The 21,907-nt window shown below is 56.1% G+C and overlaps 1 protein-coding gene across 2 annotated transcripts in view; it reads left to right on the forward strand.

Moving 5' to 3' along the window:
- The first annotated feature begins 11,071 nt into the window (after positions 1 to 11,071).
- The window catches only part of COL5A1 (collagen type V alpha 1 chain), a 209,774-nt gene continuing 198,938 nt past the window's right edge, over positions 11,072 to 21,907 (forward strand). For both annotated transcript variants that reach the window (XM_054500702.2, XM_054500703.2), the window contains exon 1: positions 11,072 to 11,640. In XM_054500702.2, the coding sequence (XP_054356677.2) occupies positions 11,526 to 11,640 (115 nt within the window). In that variant the 5' untranslated portion in view covers positions 11,072 to 11,525. The remainder of the gene's footprint in view (positions 11,641 to 21,907) is intronic.

Below are 21,907 nucleotides of genomic sequence, written 5' to 3' on the forward strand. Positions count from 1 at the left end.
GTGCCCTGGAGGAATGGGCTGGGAGGGGGTCCTGGCTCCTCCACCCGGGCACTGTGGCCTTCAGCCTGCTTCCAGGGCTCTCAGCCTGAGTGCTCCCCTCCTGTGTGGCTCCTCCACCTGGGCACTGTGGCCCTCAGCCTGCTTTTAGGGTTCCGAGCCTGAGTGTTCACCTCCTGTGTGGACTCTTCCTCTGTCTCCTCCTGCTGCTTCTCTGTGGCCCGAGAACCCTCCCGGAGGCTCAGCTTGTGGACCAGGCTCAAAGACTTTGAGGGTGGAATACATATGGCTTCTGGGTTTGACTCCAGTTTGAGAGTCATTTTAAATTCTATATCCCTTTTCACTTCCTCTTATGGAAGAAAATCTAATTTGGAAGATATTTCCATTAAAAATATTGGTTTAATACTAAAAATGAAAACAAATAAAACTAGAGCCTGCTGGAAAAAATAACAGCCTCAGACGGCGTGTGTCTCGCATCAGCACTGCGCCACCGCACGCAGCCTCTGACCAGGTTGCCCGTGTGTTCTTGCCAGCTTGAACCCTCCTGTTGGGGACAGGTCTCTGCCCCCAACACCCAGCTGCACAGCAGGCACCATTAACCCCCCTTTGCTCCAAACCATGGCCGTCTCCACCCCATGTCTTCTCAGCCTCCAAAGCTGGAGAGCACAGGAAGACGTGGGGTACAGAGGCCTATTTTATTGTGTCCTGGAATGTAGTGCGTTGTGATGGTTAATACTGAGTGTCAACTGGATTGGATTGAAGGATGCAAAGTACTATTCCTGGGCGTGTCTGTGGGGGTGTTGCCAAAGGAGATTCACATTTTAGTCGGTGGATGGGGAGAGGCAGACCTACCCTCAATCCAGGTGGATAGCATCTAATCAGCTGCCAGCATGGCCAGAATAAAGCAGGGAGAAGAACATGGAAGGAAAAGTCTGGTTGAGTCTTCCAGCCTCCATCTTTCCCCCGTGCTGGATGCTTCCTGCCTTTGAACATTAGACTCCAAGTTCTTCAGCTTTTGGACTCTTGGATTTACACCAGTGATTTGCCAGGGGCTTTTGAGCCTTCGGCCACAGACTGAAGGCTGCACTGTGGGCTTCCCTACTTTTGAGGTTTTGGGACTCACACTGGCTTCCTGGCTCCTTAGCTTGCAGATGGCCTATGGTGGGACTTCACCTTGTGATCGTGTGAGTCAATTCTCCTTAATAAAATCCCTTTCATATGTACAGCTACCCTATTAGTGCTGTCCCTCTAGAGAACTCTGACTAATACAGGGTTGAAAGGTGGCTCCCAAAATATATTCCCATATTCCAGACCCCAAACCTGTGAAGATGGCCTTATTTGAAAAAGAGTCCGCGCAGATGCAATCAGCTTAAGGACCTGAGATGAGGACATCCTCCTGGATTAGCCGGGCTGGCCCGGCCAGCCAGGGGTCCTTGTAAGATGGAGGCAAAGGAGGCCAAAACAACAGCATCCCCTGACGACAGGTGGTGTGAAATGAAGGCAGAGATTGGAGCCACGCGAGGAAGGCCTGGAGCTGCCAGGACCGGAGCAGGCAGGGAGAAGCCTCTGAGGCACATGGCCCTGCACCATCCAGGTCTCAAGCCTCTGGCCTCCAGAACCGGGAGACAAACATTTCTGCTGTTTTAAGCCTCCCTGTTTGTGGTATTTTCTTATGGCAGCTCCAGGACTCCGAGGCAAGGACCATAATGAAGTTGGCGTGGCTCAAGGACTAGAATTTTTAACAAATGAAGCTTGGCTGTTTCAGCCAATGAGCAGGGCATCCTTGTCCCGCCTGAACACTGCCCTGAGAGGCGGAGGGTGTGCTCGCATGACGTCAAACAGCCCCAGGCCTTGCCCCAGATGAGCAGCCATGTATTCTCAGGGTCTGCCTGGGGGCCAGGATGCATGTAAATATGCATCCCACAGTGAAGCCCAAAAGTCACGGTGAGCTCCCTGCACTTGGGGGACCCAGTTCGAATTGCAGAATGACTTTCCCAAAGCCACCTAACACCCCAGGTCTTCAGTGTCTGTCGGCTCCCACCACACGGCCATGGTGAGAGGATGGATGAGACAGTGAATCCATGAAACCTCTTAGCACCCGGCTCAGGAAGGCGGTCCCCAAGGCCCCATGGATGGGGATTTTTGATGAGGCCTGATGTAAATGGGCCAGGAAGTATGGTTAGGGTGTGTGTAACCAGCAGGCAGCCCTGCCTCTCCGAGGGAAGAACGCACCACCTGAATCTCATAGGTCACTCACGGGGGCTCTTGCCAGACCTGGGCAGACGCGCTGGTTTCCTACCTGAGACAAATCAGGCCTATCTCAAGGCCTCAGTTTCTTTATCTGTGAAATGGGAACTGTGGCCTTTGCCTCCCTCACAGGGGAGTTAGTGCCAAGGGCCAGGAGAATGGGGGGTGGGTGACTGCCGTGTGTCAGACCATGTGAAGGAGGTGATGGTATGGAAAATATCCGAGAGAGGTTCCTGGATACACTCTGCTTTCTGCTCCCTGTGGGAGGCCCTGCACAGGGTCCTGAGTGATGGGGGCCATGGTTCCCATGTGATATGGTTTGGCTCTGTGTCCCCACCCAAATCTCACCTTGAATTGTAATAATCCCCACACGTCAAGGGCGGGACCAAGTGGAGGTCATTGAATTGTAAGGGTGTTATTTTGATAGTGAGTGAGTTATCACAAAATCTGGTGGTTTTATAAGGGGCTTCCCCACTTTGCCCAGCACACATTCTCTCTCCTGCAGCTCTGTGAAGCGGTGCCTTCCGCCATGATTATAAGTTTCCTGAGGCCTCCCCAGCCATGCGGAACTGTGAGTCAATTAAACCTCTTTTCTTTATAAATTACCCAGTCTCAGGTATGTCTTCATAGCAGTGTGGGAACAGACTGATACACCATGTCTGGGAACAGGCAGGGCCACAGTGCCTACCTCGCGGGGGAGCTGGAGGGGCTGCGTGGTGCCTGGCCGGAGGTGCACTCTGCAGCTGACAGTGTCCAAGGCAAAGGCCTTCAAATGATGAGAGGCACAGCCTGGGCAGGGTCCTGGGCACCGCTGCCCTTGTTGCTGGCGAGTCCCAGCCGATTCCTCCTCCACCATGTACTGGAAGGCATCCCACCCGTCTCCCCTCTCCCTGGAAACCATAGCTGCCTCTGACTTGAGCCCCACTTCTTGTTCCTCTAAGCAATCCTCAACACTGAAGTCAGAGATCTTTCCAGGATGCAAGTGTGACATAGCCTTCTCCTCTTAAAACCTTCTACGCATCCCCATTCTCTTTGGGAAGGATACAAACTCCCTGCCTAGATTGACTTGCCCTGTGCCAGCCACCCCGCCCTCCTTTCCCTGTGCCAGCCGCCCCACCCTCCTGTCTCCAGCCCCTTAGCCCCCAGGCCACCTCCTCCCTGTTCCATCACAGCCTCCTTGGGGTGGCCCTCTTTGGCTTCCTCTGGGCCTGGGCATGTGCATTCCCTCTGCAGGGGGGAAAGAGTCCAGGATGGCATCAGTGAGGGGTGGCACCTAGCCCCAAGATGCCCCTCCTCCTCTTGTATCCTTATGGGACATGCTCACATAAGCATCCCTACTTCCTAAACCCCTGGGCCCTGAGCCTGGGCCCTGCTGACCCCTGTCTGTAGGGAGAAGTGTCTAGGAGGACAGTGTTTACGTCAGGGTCCTTGGTAGCTGACTCTGAGGCTCTGGGTTTTCTGGGCAGGCTCTGGAAACAAGGCCTGTGGGGGGGCGATGGCAGCGAGCCGGGGCGCAGGTGCATACATTCTGCAGAGACCTCACGGAGCCCGCCGACCGCAATGCTCGGAAGCAGGGACCACCCTTCTGAGTTGTCCCACATTCAGGAAAAGGGACAGGACCTTGAACCTTCTTCATGACCGGTCCTTGGGTGTGGGCTGCCCTTGAGCAGGGAAGGGGTCTAACCTCCAGTAAAAGGCAGTTTTGGCAAGGAACTCAGCTGTGTGCTGTCAGCAAACCATACTCTTGACAGACGCCAGGGGAGTCTGGGCCCTGAGGGGGTCTGGGCCAACCCCCCCTCTACAGTGTGGAGCCCTGGCTCCTGACTTTCTGAGAAAGCCTCCAGCTAACAGGCATTTCTGCTGGTACCACCGCCTTATTCTCGTGGCATCCTGGAGCGTCGCTGGGGCAGTTGGCCATGGAAAGAGCTCTGTGCCCAGATGGGGTGGGGCTGTCTCCAACTCCTACACCTCCGAGTTAAGTGGTTTCACCCTCTGAGACTCAGTTTCCCCAGTCGATCATGAAGCTGCTGGAAGCAGGACGGATGGAGCCTTTTCTGAGCCTCTGCTCTGTGCCCGGCACAGTCTGTGTGTTATCTCGGATAACCTCCACAGCGTCCTATGCAGGGGTGCACTGCTGTCCCCACTTTCCAGAGGAGAACCTGAGCCAGCGTGGGGAGGCTGCAGCCTCGGGCCCCTTGCTGAGGCAGACTCATATCCAGGACACCGCTTGCTCCAGGTTCTGTGGTCATGCCTGCCCTCACCTTCGTCAGATGGTGGGAAAGCTTCAGTGAGATCCCTAGGTGGGGAATCGTCACAGACACCCTCAAATGCTGTTTCACCTGGGTGATCTTGTTGACTCCCGGGGATCAGCGCATTGACTGGGAGGCATCTGTTTCCACCTATGGAAATGGTTCTTTAAAAGATTTAATAGCGGGGATCTTTCCAACCGACCTTTCTCTTGGGCTGCAAACTCAACCTTTCTCTCTAACATATTCTCCTGGAGGATGACATGCCAATCCAGGCCCAGTTTGGAAATGTACCTTGGCACACTGTGGCCTGAATTAATTGTGAACTCACTCTACATATCTAAAGTCTGTTTGGTGTTCGTCATGGGCTCTCTTGCCTGGAAATTCCATTATTTTGCAGGGTTTACTTGGCACCTGATGGGATATCCAGGTCCAGTAAAACCAGGCCTGTGTGGACGTGACATGGAAACAGAGCTGTGCTGCACAGCGGAGCAGGGCCAGTGAGATGAGAGGGCCAGGCGCAGCCAAGGGACAGCCAGGCTGTTTCAGCCATCGATGTCATGGCTCCATCCCTTGGTGATTTATGCTGCTCTGTCCCTGGGCTTGAAGGAGGGGCAGCCCCTCAGCTGCTGAGAGCCCTGCTTCCTGGCCTTCTTCAGACCATGATAAAGAGCATGAGCCGCCATGCTTGAGAAGCCGCCATGATGAAAAGCGCCTCCAACCTCCAGTTGCGTGTGTGTGTTTGATCAGATGCCAGGGCCAGCTGTGTCTGGTCCTGCTTGTGTGGCTCAATAAATTGGGCTGTGGGTCCTGGCACCATGGTGTCCCGGGATGGGAGCTCTGGGAGGAGAACAGCTCTTTTGCTGGACTCTGGGTTGGGGAAGGCTGAGGGCTGGGGAGGAGGAAGGGGCTTCAGCTTCACAAAGTGGCAGAAGTTCAGGTGCGGGGGAAGGGCTACAAGTAAACCACTGAGTCAGCAGATTGCATTTTCAATGGAATCATGGGGCCTGGAGTTCATTGGACCACAGCCTGCCCGGGTTCTTCCCAGCTCACTCCTCTCACCCCCTCCCACCCTCTCCTACCCACTCTCACCCACTCTCACCCCCTCTCGCCCCCTCTCACCCACATCTAGATGGAGCACAGGCTGCAGGCTTGGACTGGGGAGACTGAGGTCAGACCCACTGCTTCTCCAGAAGCCCAAGGATATACAGATGTGACCACACAGTGTCCCAAGGCCTGTGCCCCCACCTACCATGCTTGACTGTGTGCCCCCAGCCACACCTGCTTCTGTGCCCACCTGCTCCAGTACACACCTGCCCCATGCACACCTGCTCCAATACACACCTACCCCTGTGCACCGCTGCTCCCATGCACACCTGCTCCCAGACACATCTGTCCCAAAGACTGACTTATTCACATGCACACCTTCATATCCAGAACAGAATGTGCACCTAACAGGCGGCATGGGCGGGGGCACCTCACTCAGAAAGGGGAGGGCAATTTGCTGTGGGAAGGGAAGCAAAGAGAGGAGACTCTAGAGTGGGCTTGGAGCCTTTTGGAGGAGATGCTGCATCTGCACTGGTGTTCTGGGCCCTCCTGCTGGCCCCACTCTCACACCCAGGGTGGACAGTGCCACCGAAGAGAGGTTCAGCCTATGTGCTAGAGGGACAAGGAGACAGGGTGGTACACATTCATCAGAAGCCAGAGTCCCCTCCTACTGGCCAGAGTTCCCTCCCACTGGCCAGGGTCCCCTCTCACTGGCCAAAGTCCCCTCCCACTGGCCAGAGTCCGCACCCCTCACGCCTGCCCCTGCCTTGGGGTGTCAGAATCCACAACAGGAGAGCACCTGGGTGGGTAAAGGTCTCTACTGTGCCAGAAAACAGAGCTCCTTAATCCTCAGATTTCTGCTAAGGGCCCACGGACTGGGACTGTTTTGCAGGAATCCAGTTTTAAGGGGATGAATTGTGTCCCCCTAAAATTCGTACATTGAAGCTTTGCCCCTCAGAATGTGGCTGTGATTGGAGATGGGGCCTTTAACAAGATAATTAAGTTAAAGTGGGATCATTAGGGTGGGCTCTCATCCAACTGACTGGGGTTCCCAAAAGAAGAGGAGATGAGGACACAGACACACAAAGAAATGACCGTGTGAAGGCATGGGGGGATGGTGCCGTCTGTAGGCCGAGGAGGGAAGCCTTGGCTGAAACCAGCCCTGCCGTCACCTCAACCTCGGACTTCCAGCATCCGGGACTGTGAGGGAATAAATCCCTGCTGTCTAAGCTGCCCCATCTGTGGCACTCTGCTGTGGCGGCCGAGCTGACTCACACACCCGGGAAGCCTGGTGACCTGGGGCATGGCCCCGGCCCCTCTCTCACCCTCTCCTCTCCTCTCCACTTGGCGGACACAGGCTGAAGAAGGCTGCAAAAACAAGGCAATGAAGGACACACTTTGTCCAAGGCCTTTAAAGTGGCGGCCTTCCCCAAGTAATTTTTCAAAGAGAGCGCTCGCTGACTTGAAAGGGGCTCCCTCCCATCTGCCCCGCTCCAGTATGTAGGGAGAGTCCTGCTGGCGCTGTGGGCACAGCAGTGGCCCCTGGTCTGCTGAGAAGCCACAGCTCACATGGAGCATTGGTCAAGGCCAATGGGTCAGAAGGTAAACCAGGGCCAGTGGGGGTCTGGGCCCCTGGAACCGGCAGGACATGCGGTCAGCCACGGGCCGGCCCTCGGACCCGGCGCCTCCTTGGTTCGCTCTGCTGCTGGTGTGTAGGCTGCACGGTGGTTAAGGGCTGGGTTCCAGGCTACTGGGTTTAGCCACACCCTTGCTGTTCAGCCTCCAGCAAATAGTTTCACCTCTCCAAGCCTCAGCTTCTTCCTACCTCAAAGGGTTGTTGCTCCATTGAATGAGATGATGCAGGTAAGCAGGTGAAGCCCTGGAGGGCGGCAGGGGGCTTGGAGGAGGCAGAAGAGGATGAGTGCCCAGCGGCAGGGAGTAGGGAGGGAGGGGACTGTGGCCAGGCCTCCCTCACCTACCTTCTCATCTGAGCTTCACAGGGACTCACCTACCTTCTCATCTGAGCTTCACAGGGACCCCCCAGAGGCCAGTTTCTTCACCTCCCATTCACAGATAACAAACTGAGGCTCAGAGACAGAATCCTCTTGCCCAAGGTCATGTGGCTAGTGACTGGTGCTGCTGGGATTCTAACGGGAGTCTGTGTGACTCTGGAGTTGGCCTGGTCCCAGGACATCAGCTGAAGGACACAGCTGCAGCCCCAGGTGCCGGATGCAGGTTCAGAGCATTCTCCTTGCACAGCTAGAGGGAACTCCTCCCCTGCATGGGATAGAGTGGGGCAGCTTCCAGCCACTCTGCCAGGCCATGGCTCACCCAGGCCCTCCTGGGCCCGCGCTTCAGCACTCTCTGGTCCATAAATGCTTAGAGGGCAAGCAGATATCTGCCTCCAGGCACTCCATGAAGAACTGTGTTCCTCCACCTCCTCCATGGGTCCAGGAGAAGGAGAAGAAGGGACAATCTGGCTGCCCCTCAAGGCCTTTGTCTTGGGAAGCAGCTGGCCATTTTCCAGCCAGACATGACTCTGGGAGGCTGGTGTGACCCCTCAGGACTGGTGATGAACCATCAGGTCCACACGAGGGCAACACCTGATGCTTGTCATGGCTGCTCTGTCCGGACCACAGCTCTGCCGCTTGAAAAATAAATGAGAAGAAACACAGCCTTGGAAGGAGAAGTTGGGCCATCGGACTCCACGTGTAAGGTGCAGGGCACCTGGCCTGCTCCACTCTCTGCTAGGCACCGTGGGAAACACGCAGTGATGGGTGGTGGCACTCCCGGTGGGCCAGGAGTACACAGGGTACAGGACCTGGTTAGCCTTCTGCGGTGAGTGCCGTGAACAGGAGCAGGCAGCCAGGGAGGGCTAGATGGGAAACGATGGATAGCAGAAGACAAGGAAGACACACATGCAAAAAAGGGGCCACCTCTGCATGGGCGTGGGAGTCACTGCTGCATTGCAGGTCAGTGTAGAAGGGACCCAGGCACCTTGCTCACCACATACTCCCTAAAGCCTAGAGCAGTGTTGGCAAGGAGTACGCACGCAATAAACAGTTTTCCAAGGACTCTCGTTTTGCTCAATTGTGGGAGCGCATGGAAGATGGTGAGTTTGGGACAATCTGCACCAGTTGCTGTTGTCTGAATCTGGGCAGGGTGGTCCTGGCGGCAGGCGTGTGGTCTGGATGCCATGGGGAGGCAGGCAGTGCACACTGGGCTCCAAGCACGGAGACCTGGGTCCAAATCTGGACTCTGTCACGGATAACTGGATAAGTCCCCTACCCTCTCTGGCCCCTGATTTCCTCATCTGTGGGTGGGAGAGATGCCAGTATTCCCTACCGGTGCATGAGAACTGATGCACGTGTGGGTGAAGACTGTGAGGCAAAAGCCTTAAGATGTGGCTGATATTCTTAGTTTGGTAACAGAGTTTGAATCCTGATTGGTACTGCCGGGCCGTTCTCCTATAGTCCCTGGCTGACACATCAGGCCACCAAGTCTGGGGACTTCTCTCTGAGTTTCCTGGTGGGATAGAAACTCGTCTCGCCACCCAACTCAAGGCTCAGATGAGGGTGGAAACTCACATTTGACAGCTTTCCAAGCCACCGCACCACTTGCTCTCCAAGAGAGGATAAAGTGCATCTCTCATGGCTGCTTGAGCTGCAAGCCTGAGCCATCTTATCATTGCTGAGAAGTCAACTTTTGGGGGACCTTGGGGTGGTCAATTGAGTATCAGATCTTAAGGCGCCAGTTGTGTTAATTCAGGGCAAAGTTTAGATGCTGGCTCTGAGTTACAGGAGGGCTTGCTGACCGGCTCGGATGTGCACATGGGATTGTCAGAAAGGAGCCCCACTTGTGCTTGGGGAAAAAGAAGCTGGAACCAGAAAGACTGAACTCTCTTCTGATAACCAGGCCATGGCCTGTGTCTGCACCCCTAGTCTTCAGGGGTGAAGCTGGCCTTGCTGGTAGGGGTGGGGGCACTCCAAGGACCAAGCACAGCTGGGGCTGGCACGGAGGCTGGGGTTTGATGGAATTTCTCACTCATTGAAGTCCACAGGGAAAGTAAAGGGCCAGTGGCTGCAGGTTAACCAATGCACAGACATGCACATAGGCACACACACAAACACACACATGCACACAACTCACACACATTTTTCCCTGATCACATATGCCTTATACAAGTTGTAAAACAAAATAAAATCAAATAACAAGGAAATAGGTCAGAACTAACATTTGCTTTACTGAATGTATCTCAAGCACCTCCCCACGTCTGTGTGTGAAGAGCTTCTCATTCTTTTCCCGTGAAATATATGATACCTATGCAAGCGCATGTGGCAGATATGGAGACTAAAAGCCTCATCACCAAGTTAGCAACAGCGACCTATCACCCAGCTCTGGAGCCTGCCATGGCTATCCTGGCAAACCTAACCTCGGACGCCTCCCTCACCTCCTGTTTCCAGAATGGTGAGAATTAAAGAGCATTTGGGGAATTTCACGCCCAGTCTGGAGATGTAACTGGAGAGGGGAGTCCCAGCCCTGTCTGGCATCCCTGGCTAAATTGGTTGTTCAAAGGGAATGGGGATGGCCCAGGGTTTGCAAATCGTTCTTGATTCATTCTGATTCCCTTCTTTTAAAAAACTAGCCCTGCAGCCCTTGGGGAAGGGGTGTGGGCCAGGCCTGGGGAAGCTGGAGGGAGAGACGCCCACCTACCACCCAGAGTCTGGCGGGCCTCCTGCTGGAGGAGACCCCGAGGGGCTTAAAGAAGCCAGGCAGGAGAATCAGGGCCCCAGCTCTTCCCCGAGAGCAGCCGATCAGGTATGCCTTCTCCCTGCGCCAGCTGTCACTCCCAAGGGGATGCCTTCTTTGGTTTCCTTTTTATTGCAGACAGGCCACCAGGGAGTGGGCAGGCGTGAGGGGTGGGGGCCTGGGGGCCGCAGAGCCAAACTTCGCCTGATTCATAACCCAGATGTTCTCGTCCAAGCACATGGAGGTCCCGGGAGCTCTTGGGAAGTCAGACCCCAGCTCGGTCCCGTGCCAATCTGCAGTTAGGAGGCAGGTCCTCGGTCAGGGTTGACACGTAGGCCACAGTCTTGGGCGCCCTGATCTGGCTGGATGGGAAGTTTAGTCTCCACCCAGAAGAGGAGCTCTGAACTCCTCCACGTTAAAGAAAAAGTTAGGCAGGGTAAACTGCAACTTTCTTTTTAACCCGAAGTGATCAAACCTCGGGGCCCCTCTGCACTGGTTCTTGGAGCATGGCCAGGTGCGGGCACCTGGGGTGGGAACAGCGGGGGGACCAGGGTGGGCCCCTGGGCTCCGAGGCCGCCCCACGCCCGCCCGCCTACCGGCTCTCAGAGAAAGAACAGGGGGCAGCGCCCGCCCCACGTCCGCTCCGCCCCGGGCCAGCCCCTTCCTCGCTGCGACTCGCCCGCTGTCCCCACCCCCTCGCCCGCGGCGCCCAGTGGGAGGCGGGGGCTGGCCTCGCCGAGCCCAGCGCCGGGCTCTGATTTGCTGCGGGCGTTGGGGATCGACAGCCTCCGCGGCTGCCTTCCAGGAGAGAGGGAGGGAGGAAAAGGGGGAAAAAAGTGCTCGGCGCCGAAGGCGAGGTCCGCACTCTCCGTCCCCGCGGCTGGCGCAGGACCTCACTGGAGCGGAGCGCACACGGGGAGCGGGTCGCGGGGCGGCGGCGGCGAGGAGGAGGCGAGAAGGAGTTGGAGGAGGAGGAGGAGGTGAGGGCGAGCCAGCCCAGCGGGGTCCCGGCCGCCCCGCGGGCCAAAGTCGAGCCCTCCCGCCCGTGGGCGAGCGCGCCAGCCGCCCCTTCCAGAACAGCCGCCGCCACAAAGAAGAACGGGGGGTGCCGAGGTCCCCATGACCTCCTAAAGTGGTGCGGTCCCTGCTGAGTGCGCTGCCCGGGCCGTGACCCGCGCCCCTGTGCGTCCCCGCGCGCCTCCGAGCGCCCCTGTGCGCCCCGGCCCGCGCCCCGCCGGCATGGACGTCCATACCCGCTGGAAAGCGCGCAGCCCGCTCCGCCCGGGCGCCCCGCTGCTGCCCCCGCCGCTGCTGCTGCTGCTGCTGCTGTGGGCGCCGCCTCCGAGCCGCGCAGGTAAGGGCGCCCCGGGGCGCGGGGCTGCGGGATGGGGCGCGCGCGGCCCGGGCGCCGCTGACATCCCCGGGCGCCTTCGCCCGCAGAACTTTTCTTCCTTGGCCTGTGGAATGCACTGGCCAAGACCACGAATGCCATTTGCTGGGGGCCCCCCCGAGATGACGACGCGCAGACACAATGCCCGCGGGCGCGCCGCTGCCCCCTCCCCAAACGGGCGGGTCGGGTGGGGCTGTCGCGCGAGCCGAGGAAGGACCGAGGGCTGGATCAGCAGGAAGGGTTGTCCACGAGGCGGGCAAACTTTTGTCCCAAAACCTTCCTTCTCTGTCCCACATCACAGGCGCCCAGCGTGGGCCCACACAGCCCTGCAGCAGAGCTTCCTCTGCTCAAAACCGGGCAGGGCCGCCCCCTAGAGTCACAGCCCTTCAGATCCCGGGACTCCTGGGGATGGGGGGAATCCCAGAAGCCTGGGCCCCCAGCACTGAACTTCCCCCAGGCACTGTCGCTCTAGGCTGAGCTGGCGCCCTGCTTTCCCCAGGGACAGCGTTTCCTATAGCCTTGATCACCTAAGTGTTCGGGGGCAATGGGGACCCCTGCAGGGTGGTAGACAGCCCTGCTCCTAATCCCACCCCCAAACTTCTTGATCCCTGGAAGGCAGCTTTTCCTGGATTCGCTGCTGAGAGATGGGATGCGTGGAGCAAAGCCAGAGATGGGCTTGCAGGCGGGGCTGTGAGTGGTTGGGATGATATGCAGATGTGGGATTCCTTCTGCCAAGGGTCAGCCCTTAGAAGGAGGCTTGCTTCCCGGGGAGGGCGCTTCAAGGCGGGGACTGTCTGCGTCCCTGCCTGGGTTCTCGAGGGTTCAACTCTCCCTGGCGCAGCTTCCTGATGGGGGAATTTTTCTAGGCATCGCTCTTGGTAGTTAGTGGCGGGGTGGGTTTTCACAGACTCTCGAACATCAGAGCCCCCAGCCCTGGAAGGTCCCCCGAGTCCTTATTGAAAGGTGGGGAGATGGGGGCTCAGAGCTGTGTACCGCCAGGTCAGGAGAAGTGGCGGGCAGAGCAATGGGACGGTGGGCTCAGCGAACGGCTGGACCAGCCCGCCGCCTGCCAGCAAGAATGCTTCTCTCTGCTTCACGATTGGAAGACAAGTGGGAAGAATCATTGTCCGTGTTCCGCTTGTCAATTAAAACACTCTTTTCCTTTTTTTCTGGCACGATCAGTGCTTGTTGGGCTAACTGGATGAGATGGAGTCTGGGTGTGGGGGCTGCCCTGGGGCTCTGGGGGAGGAGCCAGGAGCCTGGCCTGGCTCCCAGGACCTGGGATCTCATCCCTGGGCCGCCACCAACTCTCTCCTGACTCTGGGCTAACTGGGCTTGTGTTTCTCCAGGGGTCAGCTGAAGGTGGGGGACAATAGAGGTCCCCAGAAAAGTGGAAAGGAGAAGGAAGGTGTGGTCAGGGACTGTGCCATTGCCGCGGGACTGGGCCCTGTCTCAGCGCCTCTGGGGACTTTTCCCCAGAAACTCAGGAGGGAGTCCTTCAGGGGAATTGTCACCCTAGACAGCTGGGGCATGGCACTGCCTGGGGACCGAGCACCGGACCACGCTTGGGGTTCCATTTCCCTCCCTGCCCATCTCCCCACCTCCACACTGTCTTTTTCCCCTCTCTGGTTGCCCTCGCTAATCGAAGTGCGGCTCGTTGGAAGTGGGAGTGAGGATGGCCCAGAGCAGCAGGCTATGGAGTTGGACATTTTGCTTTTGTCAGAACAGACTTTTAGAAGCATGTGAAGAGACCACTTTTCTTAGTGGGTTTCGCCGATGTCTCTCCACCTCCCAGGGTGGGACCTATTTGGAAGTCATCCTCTGAGCATGGCCAGAGGGGGTGGCTGTCCACTGGAGATGCAGGCGCAGCGGGGAGGGCGCGGCTGTCCACTGGAGATGCAGACGCAGCGGGGAGGGGGCGGCTGTCCACTGGAGATACAGGCGCAGCAGGGAGCCACCAGCAAGTGCCTGCTCTCTTCTCCATCTTCAGATCTGCCAGATGTTTTCCAAGGGTTTTCTGAACACAGTTCTTTTGCCTGCCTTCTTTTGGCCAAGTGTGTGAAGGAATGAAAAGTAAGATTGCATTTGGGGCTGCTGAACAGTGTAACGGGGAAGGAGAGTATGGGAAATGAAACATGACCCCAATATTTGGAAATTGAGGTCATCTCCTCTACACGCCATTGGTTGACTCCAGTCACGTGATTGCTTTTTGCAATAATTTGTGGGGAGAGTCGGCCAAGTTTTGTGAGTCTTGACAGATATCAAATGGTTAAATTTCCTCTGACTCAATCAAGTTGGCTGGAAAGACATCCTTTTCCATCCTCTGCCCCCTCCCTCCCTCTCCCCATAAAAGAGCAGTGAGTGGGAGGAGCTCAGAAGCCCCAAGAATTCCCCAAGCCCTCTCCCTGCTCTGGTCCAGATTTGCCGGAGGGGTTAGAGTTTTGGTTGCTACCCAGGGCTGTGCCCACCCAGCAGTGCCACAGCCCCAGGCAGGGGCGTGTTCGCAGTGCCAGGCTCACAGCGGCTTCTGCAGTGATGTTACCCCTGGGCTGCTCCTGCGGGGCTGGCCACAGCCTGCTCTTCACCCCGCCCTGCAGATATTTCTGGACTCCCCACCGCCACGCCTTAGCCGAACACAGCTGGTGCTGCCCGTCCCGCCCTGCCTTCTCGCTGCCTGGCCTGTCTGCCTGCCCTGCCTCCTCCCTGGACCGCCCCATCCTACTTCCCGGGAGATAGACCTTGATGGGTGGAGCAGGGGCTGTGCGGAGCAGTGAGCTGCCCTGCTGGAGGGCGAGGATGAGTCCCCAACACTTCCTGAGGGCACCCACATGGAAGCCTGAGCCAAGCTGCATCTGGAACAGTGCAGGACCTGTCCCTGCTCGGTCACGTGACGTGGCTTTGGGAACGGCCTTGGGAGACAGTCACACACGGGAATGGAGGGGCTGGCACTTGCCTGGCCTGTGGTGAGCATCAGCTGCACCACCTCACTGCATCCTCACCTGGGCCTGAGAAGGGACAGAGCCTAGGAGTCAGGGAGCAGGGATGCCAGGCAGATGTCTTCCATTCCTGCTGTGGGGCCCTAAGCCAGCATCTGCCCTCCGCCTGGCATGGTCACTCTTTGACTTGTCAGTTCCCTCTTCTCACTTCCCGTCGGTTTATCAGCTCTCCCCGGGGAGAAGGCCAGGGCCCTGAGCTATAGTCCCGGCCTGGGGGCCCAGTCCAAACAGGGTCCTGGGAGCAGAGCCATTCCATTTGGCCAACACAGCTTTTAAGTTCCTTTCTTCATCCTTCCCCCTCCATCCTTCCCTCCCTCCTTCTTTCCTCCCTCTCTTCCTCCCTCCCTCCCTCCCATCCCCTTCCTTCTTTCCCTTTGTCCCTCCATCCCTTCTCTTTTTACTCCAATGCCTTCGAGAGGGATGCAGCAGCCACAGTCTCTACCACTTGCTTCTGGCCACCCAGGCCTCTCTGCACATCAGCATAACCTGCCTGGACCCTGAAGGCTTTTGCCTTTTCACCTGGGTCGGGCCTATCTAGGGGAGACAGAGGCAAATGGGATGGGACCCCACATTTCCCTCCAGGAGCTCACAGTCTGACAGGCAGACTATTGTGAATTTTACTCAGGGCCCTACATGGGATGTGCTGGGTCTTGTGTCCGACAATCTGGGAGGGTTAATTGCACTGGGGAGAGCTGGGGAGCTTCCTGGAGGAGTCCATGTGAAACTGGCCTTCCCTCCTCCTCTTCTCCTTCCTTTTATTGCAGAAACGAACCTCCTTCATGGGGTGCTCCTCCACCTCTGGCTTTAATCTTGCCGTCTTCCCTCCTTCCTGCAGGACATTCTGCACCGTGTCCCAGAGCTCTCCTGGGCGGTTCCCTTGGCTGGAAAGCCTCTCATTCACGGGCTTGGCAGGTGCCCCCAGCATCTGTTTGCCAGGAGAACGCAAGTGCCCCTAAGGGAAGTGGCAGATCTTGGCAGCTTCCTTAACCCTTTCTCTGCCCCCATTCCTCCTGTTTCCCTTTGGCGAGCCCTGCTGGCCTGGCACAGTGAGCCCAGTCTGCACAGCTCTGCAGACAGTTCCACAGCTGTGGATTAGGATGTGGGGGCCTCTGGGGGTGATTTGGGGTACCTGTGCTGGGTGACAGGTGGTCTGATGTGGGAGGGGACATTCCTTGGCAATCAGATTACTGAACCCCAGGCCAGCAAGGTTGGTGTGAGGCCGGAGCTGAGTTTCCCTGCCTCTGATGGGCCGTCGGATGGGCTGGGTGAGGACAAGTCACTGCGCCTCAGCTTCCCCTCCTGAACGTGAGGAGAACCACGTTTCTTGCTTTGAGGCATGGTTGTGAAGATTGATTGAGGCCACACCTGTGAGAAGCTTTGCAGGCTGCCTGACCTTACTCGGCACTGGCTGTGTGGGGGCGTTAGCATTGCCCCCATCTTCAGTGGTGGTTTTGCAGGAGGAAAGAGCAGTGTTCCCACAGCCCTTTAGCTGCAGGTATCCCAGAAGCACAGGCGAGGGAGGTGTGCCTGTGTGGGGCCTGGCCCTGCTGAGACCCCCGGGGCTCTGCTGTCACCTGCTTAGCCGGTCTCTGCTGCCTGCTTGCCTTCCTTGGCCTCGGTTCTTTGCTTTCCCACGGAACCTCATGGGGTCATTGTCCAGGCTGTGGGGTGTGATGCACGTGAAAAGCTTTAGAAGCCAATTCCAGGGTTTGCACTCACGTGTGCGTTTGTGTGCATGTGTGTCATGTGTGCATTTGTGTGTGTGTCAGGCTGTGTGCACGTGTGTACAATGTGTATATCTCCCTGTGATCTGCCTGCACACATGTGTTTGTGGGTATACATGTGTGTTTGAGCGTGCACACATGCGCAGCCTTGCACATGTACATGTTCACATGGGTGTCCCAGGCTGACTCCACATGCAGGGCCTGGTGTGTTTGAGGAGCTCGTGGCAGGGCGACGTTTCTCTCCTTACAGTGACCCGGCCCCAGCTGGACGGGAGACGAGGAGATGGCACGTGGAGCCTGCCGGTTGAGCATGAGGCTGTGGGTTCTGCTGCAGGGCAAGCCGGGTCCAGCTGGATCCGACAATTTCATGTCTTTTTAAGCTCCCAGGAGGGCGATGTTACATTATGGCTCCCGCTTCTCCTCTATTTACATTCTCCCATATAATCGACTTGTCTGCTGCCAGTGCTTTGCCAAGTGTTGGTTTTAAAGTTTCTGGCCTGGCTGGTGGATGTGCCGCGATCCTGCAGGCGGAGCCTACAGCGGCCCTTGTGGTGGTTACTACTGAGTGCCAATTTGATTGGATCGAAGGATACAAAGTGTTAATCCTGGGTGTGTCTATGAGAGTGTTGCCAAAGGAGATTAACATTTGAATCAGTGGGCTGGGGAAGGCAGACCCACCGTTAATTGGGAGGGCACAATCTAATCAGCCGCCAGCAAATATAGAGCAGGCAGAAAAACGTGAAGAGACGAGATGGGCCTAGCCTCCCAGCCTACGTCTTTCTCCTGTGCTGGATGCTTCCTGCCGTTGAACATCAGACTCCAAGTTCTTCAGGTTTGGGACTCGGATTGGCTCTCCTTGCTGCTCAGCTTGCAGACAGCCTATTGTGGTGGGACCTTGTGACTGTGTAAGTCAATACTTAATAAACTCCCATATATATATATATATTACTATTATTTCTATTCCTATTAGTTCTGTCCCTCTAAGGGAACCCTGACTAATACAGCTCTGCTCATAGGCAGGACTGCAGCCACTAGGACATGGCATAGGGACCAGGGTGGCATGCTGGCGAAGGACAGGCAGCCGGCAAGACGCCTGGATTCCTATCCTGGTTCCAGTGTCTACCAGCAGTGCATTTTCCCACCTCGTGCCTCACTTTCCCCATCTGTAAGAAGGGGGTGGTGACTGTAACTACAGTAGGGTTTTGGTGATGTCTAATGTATTACTCATATAAAGCACAGAGTAAGACCCCATTACTATCCTTGCCACCAGGGGCCCCAGTGCAGCAGGAGGCTGTGAGGCGGTTTGGGGCCCTCTACTTGCTGGCCTGTGCGTGCTCCCTTGCCATCCTGTGTGGAGTCACACTGCTGCTTCCCTCACTGGGTAAGCAGGAGAAAAGGTAAGGCAGTAAGCACCAGTGGTCAGTTCAGCGGATCGTTCACTGCTCGCTGCCTCTGAGGCTCTGAGCCTGAGCCAGAAAGGTGCATCCTTGGGCAGTCGTGGGCCAGGCCAAGTTCAGCGCGCAGCATGGCCCTCCCCTGCCTCCTCTGGCCGCTTGCTCTTTACAAGGAGCGGAGGTCCAGGAGGTGGATGGACCTGTGCACCTCCCAGCTGAAGGCCTGTGTTCTGTCTCTGTGATGTGATAATGGTGAGTGGCGGCTGATCACTGTAAGGAGGTGTTCCAGGCAGGGGTGGGTGAAGTTGGTGCGGGCGGGGTGTGGGGGGGCTTTGCCATCTCAGATGTTGTTTTTATGCCAGCCCAGCCCCAGGCCACTGAAGAGAAGACCGTGGAATGAATGAATTGGTGGCTGGATGCTCAGTGGAGGGGTGCAGGTCACTTTGAGTTGTCCATGTCAGATAGTCTGAGCCGTCACACCCTCAGCTTCCTATCAGCAGAGGAGTTTTTCTGGAGGAATCTCAAACTAGGTAATAACCCCATATTAGCAGTAAATGTCACCATCCTTTGATGACTCAGACCTAAGAAATGGAACCACAGCCTGACCCACTTTTCTCAAAATTTAATTACTCAGAGCTCTGGGGACATGGGCTCAGCCTATTTGTGGAGATGTCTCTGCCCATGAAATGGAAGCTTCCTTTATTTTCTGTTTCCTAGACCCGTGTTCTTGTAGGGAAATTTACTCTTCTGTCCTTTTCTTCCTTGCCAGGACCTCGGCAATAGGGTTTCTGGTGGCCTCTTTTTTTTTTTTTTTTTTTGTAAATAAATGCCACAAAATGACATAAAAACAGTGTAGTGATTCCTCAAGGATCTAGAACCAGAAATACCATTGACCCAGTGATCCCATTACTGGGTATATACCCAAAGGATTATAAATCACCCTACTATAAAGACAAATGCACACGTATGTTTATTGCGGCACTGTTCACAATAGCAAAGACTTGCAACCGACCCAAATGCCCATCAATGATAGATTGGGTAAAGAAAATATGGCACATATACATCATGGAATACTATGCAGCCATAAAAAAGGATAGTTCATGTCCTTTGCAGGGACTTGGATGAAGCTGGAAACCATCATTCTCAGCAAACTAACACAGGAACGGAAAACCAAACACCGCATGTTCTCACTTATAAGTGGGAGTTGAACAATGAGAACACATGGACACAGGGAGGGGAACATCACACACTGGGGCCTTTCAGGGGCTGGAGGGCTAGGGGAGGGAGAGCATTAGGAGAAATACCTAATGTAGATGATGGGTCGATGTGTGCAGCCAACCACCATGGCACGTGTATACCTGTGTAACAAATCTGCACGTTCTGTACATGTATCCCAGAACTTAAAGTATAATAAAAAAAATTTTTTAAAAATGTGTGTATGTAGCAGGAGTGACTTAAGTTGAAAAACTCTGACCCTCGCTTTGGGAAACAGTGATCTCCCAATGAGAACACGTGAGCGTTGTAACTGTCTTCCATTGGAAGTGACCGTCTTCTATTCTGCTGGCGGGTGGCCTGGGGGACCAGCACTCTTTCCCGTGTGTGGGTGCAGAGGGAACAGATGAGGTCCATATGCAAAGACATTGGGTGTGTCAGCAGGTTTGCTTGGCAGCATTTATGGACCCCTAACATGAGTCGGACCTATGCGGGGGGCACAGGTGAGCGATAGGTCTGTGCCGTCTGTGCCCTACTGGGTCTTCCGCTGTGGTGGGGGAGTCAGCCATCTGAACAGGTGGTTTTACCGAGTGAAGTGCAGTAGAAGTGGGAGCAGGGTGTGGCCACAGCCAGTCCAGGGAGGCACCTGCCAGCCCCATGGAGTGGTGGCCAATCAGAGACCAGCCTGCTTCTCCAGGGCCAGCCCTTTGGGGTGCATGCGTCTGAAGGCAGGCTCCCATTGGTGGATGCAGAGGGCACGTTCCCATGCATATTCTTCCTCTGGCTCCTGTTCATATTTTCATATTTACACTGGACCCTGCTCTGAGGGTGCTCCCGTCAGCACCTGTGATCCTCAAACCTGCCCTTCGTGCCAGGTGGGATCGGCCCATTCTGCAGACGTGCCAGTCCGGCTCTTCGAGTCCATCTGGCACAAGGGGATGAAAACCACCCTCCACGTCCCAGTGGTCACATGGCCTGCATCTTGGTGCAGGTCCGTACAGTCACATGCATGGACGCAAGCAGCCTCTGTCCATTCTCAAGGCCAGGTGAGGGCGGGATGGCTCCGCTCCCTCCTGTTTGTTTGCTGGGGCCGGCCTCCATGGCAGCTGGGTCCCAGCGTTTCAGAAGGGGAGCCATGGCCCCAGGCAACAGTGCGTACATGGAGCCTCTGCCTCGGTTTCTCCTTCTTCCTTTCAGATGCATAAAAATGCACATCAAGCCTGGGCACCATCTGGTGGCCTCTTTATTTTTTAAATAAATGCCACAAAATGACATAAAAACAGTGTGGCGATTCCTCAAGGATCTAGAACCAGAAATACCATTTGACCCAACAATACCATTACTGGGCACCACCTCTACAGAAATTTCAGAAACAATTAGCCAGGTGTGGTGGTGCGTGCTTGTGGTCCCAGCTACTTGAGAGGCTGAGGTGGGAGGATCACTTGAGCCAGGGAGGCTGAGGCTGCAGTGAGCTGTGTTTGTACCATTGCACTGTAGCCTGGGTGACAGAGTGAGACCTTGTCTCAAAAAATAAAAATAAAAATAAAAATAAAAATGTACACCAGAGAGCACGGTGGTCTCAGCTTTTCCAGCTGTAGTTTCGTCTTTCTTCTGGAGGACAGAGGCCCAGCTGTCTGCATCCTCGGCGCACACTTAGGTCAGTCACTGGGGCCTGTTGTGGGGGTGATAGGCAAGCCTGGGTGTGGGGAGATCCGGCCCAATGCCTGTGGGCTCTGCACAGTGGGTGGGTGCAGGTGGGATGGCAGGCACAGGACAGAGGGGCCCCTGGGGGGACTTTTCTCGGGTCCTCTGCCTTCCCAGCACTGTGTCCATCAGGGACATTCCCAGGATCTGTCTTTGCTGCTGGTTTTCCTCCCTTGATTTTTTGTTTTGTTTTCTTTGGGGATGATCTGAAACCCTCTTCCCGTGTTATTTCTCTGCTCTTCCCCTGGGGAAAGGAGAGTGAGGAGAAAGTGTCCCGTGTCCATGTTCCTGTGGACGTTCCCCTTCCTTCTTCCAAAGGAGGGGTGGTGACTGCCAGAGGCTCTAAGGGAAGAAGGAGAAAGTGACACTGACTCTTCTCAGAGCCTTTGGCTACAGAGTGTTCCTGCGGTCGAGGTGGGATGAAGGGCGTTCTTGAGGGAAGGGCAGGGAACTAGATTTCTGACTGCGATTGTAAGAGCTTTCTAGGTAATTATTATTCATGCTATTTAGGGTCATGGTCTCAGTAATGGTCGTCTAGGTCAAAAAGTACTGCTTGAGCAGTAGAGATACTCAGCTGAAGGTTGAGAACACACAGGGCGTCCTTGGGCCGGTGTGGTGGTGACAGTGAGCTGGTGACAGCAGGCAGAGCCAGTGTAACACGGCTCTGCTGCGTAGGGCAAGGAGATGCCCCAGGTGGAGCCTTCGGGAGAGGGAGAGGGGGTGGGAGGGTAGGGGAGCGACTGTCCTGCCAGGGATGCCAGTGTCAGCCTCCTGCCCCTGAAACAGGTGGACAGCATGGCTTCTCAGCCCAGGACATTTGGGGACATGTGGTGGCAATGCCTGGAGATGTTTTCTGATTGTGGCACCTGGGGTGAGGGCAGGGCTATTGGCCTGTAGTTGGGGGAGTCCGAGGATGCTGCTCTGCACCCCACAGTGCACGGGACAGCCCCCACCAAAAAGACTGACCCAGCCCGGAGGCTGCAGGAATCGTGGGATAGAGGAAGCAAAGGTGAGATTCTGGGGCCCTGCCCCATGGCCTTCTCAAGGCTCATTGTCAGACAGGAGGGAGGGCCTCTTCTTAGGCCAGGTCCAGGGTTTCTCCTCATGGTGTAGACCCATGGTTCCCAAACTTCACCGGGCCCCAGAATCCCCCCGAGGCCTCTCTTAAGGCACAGATTGTTTCTGACTCAGGAGGCCTGAA

The sequence above is a fragment of the Pongo pygmaeus genome, chromosome 13 (genome assembly GCF_028885625.2).
Source record: "Pongo pygmaeus isolate AG05252 chromosome 13, NHGRI_mPonPyg2-v2.0_pri, whole genome shotgun sequence".
NCBI lineage: Eukaryota > Metazoa > Chordata > Mammalia > Primates > Hominidae > Pongo > Pongo pygmaeus.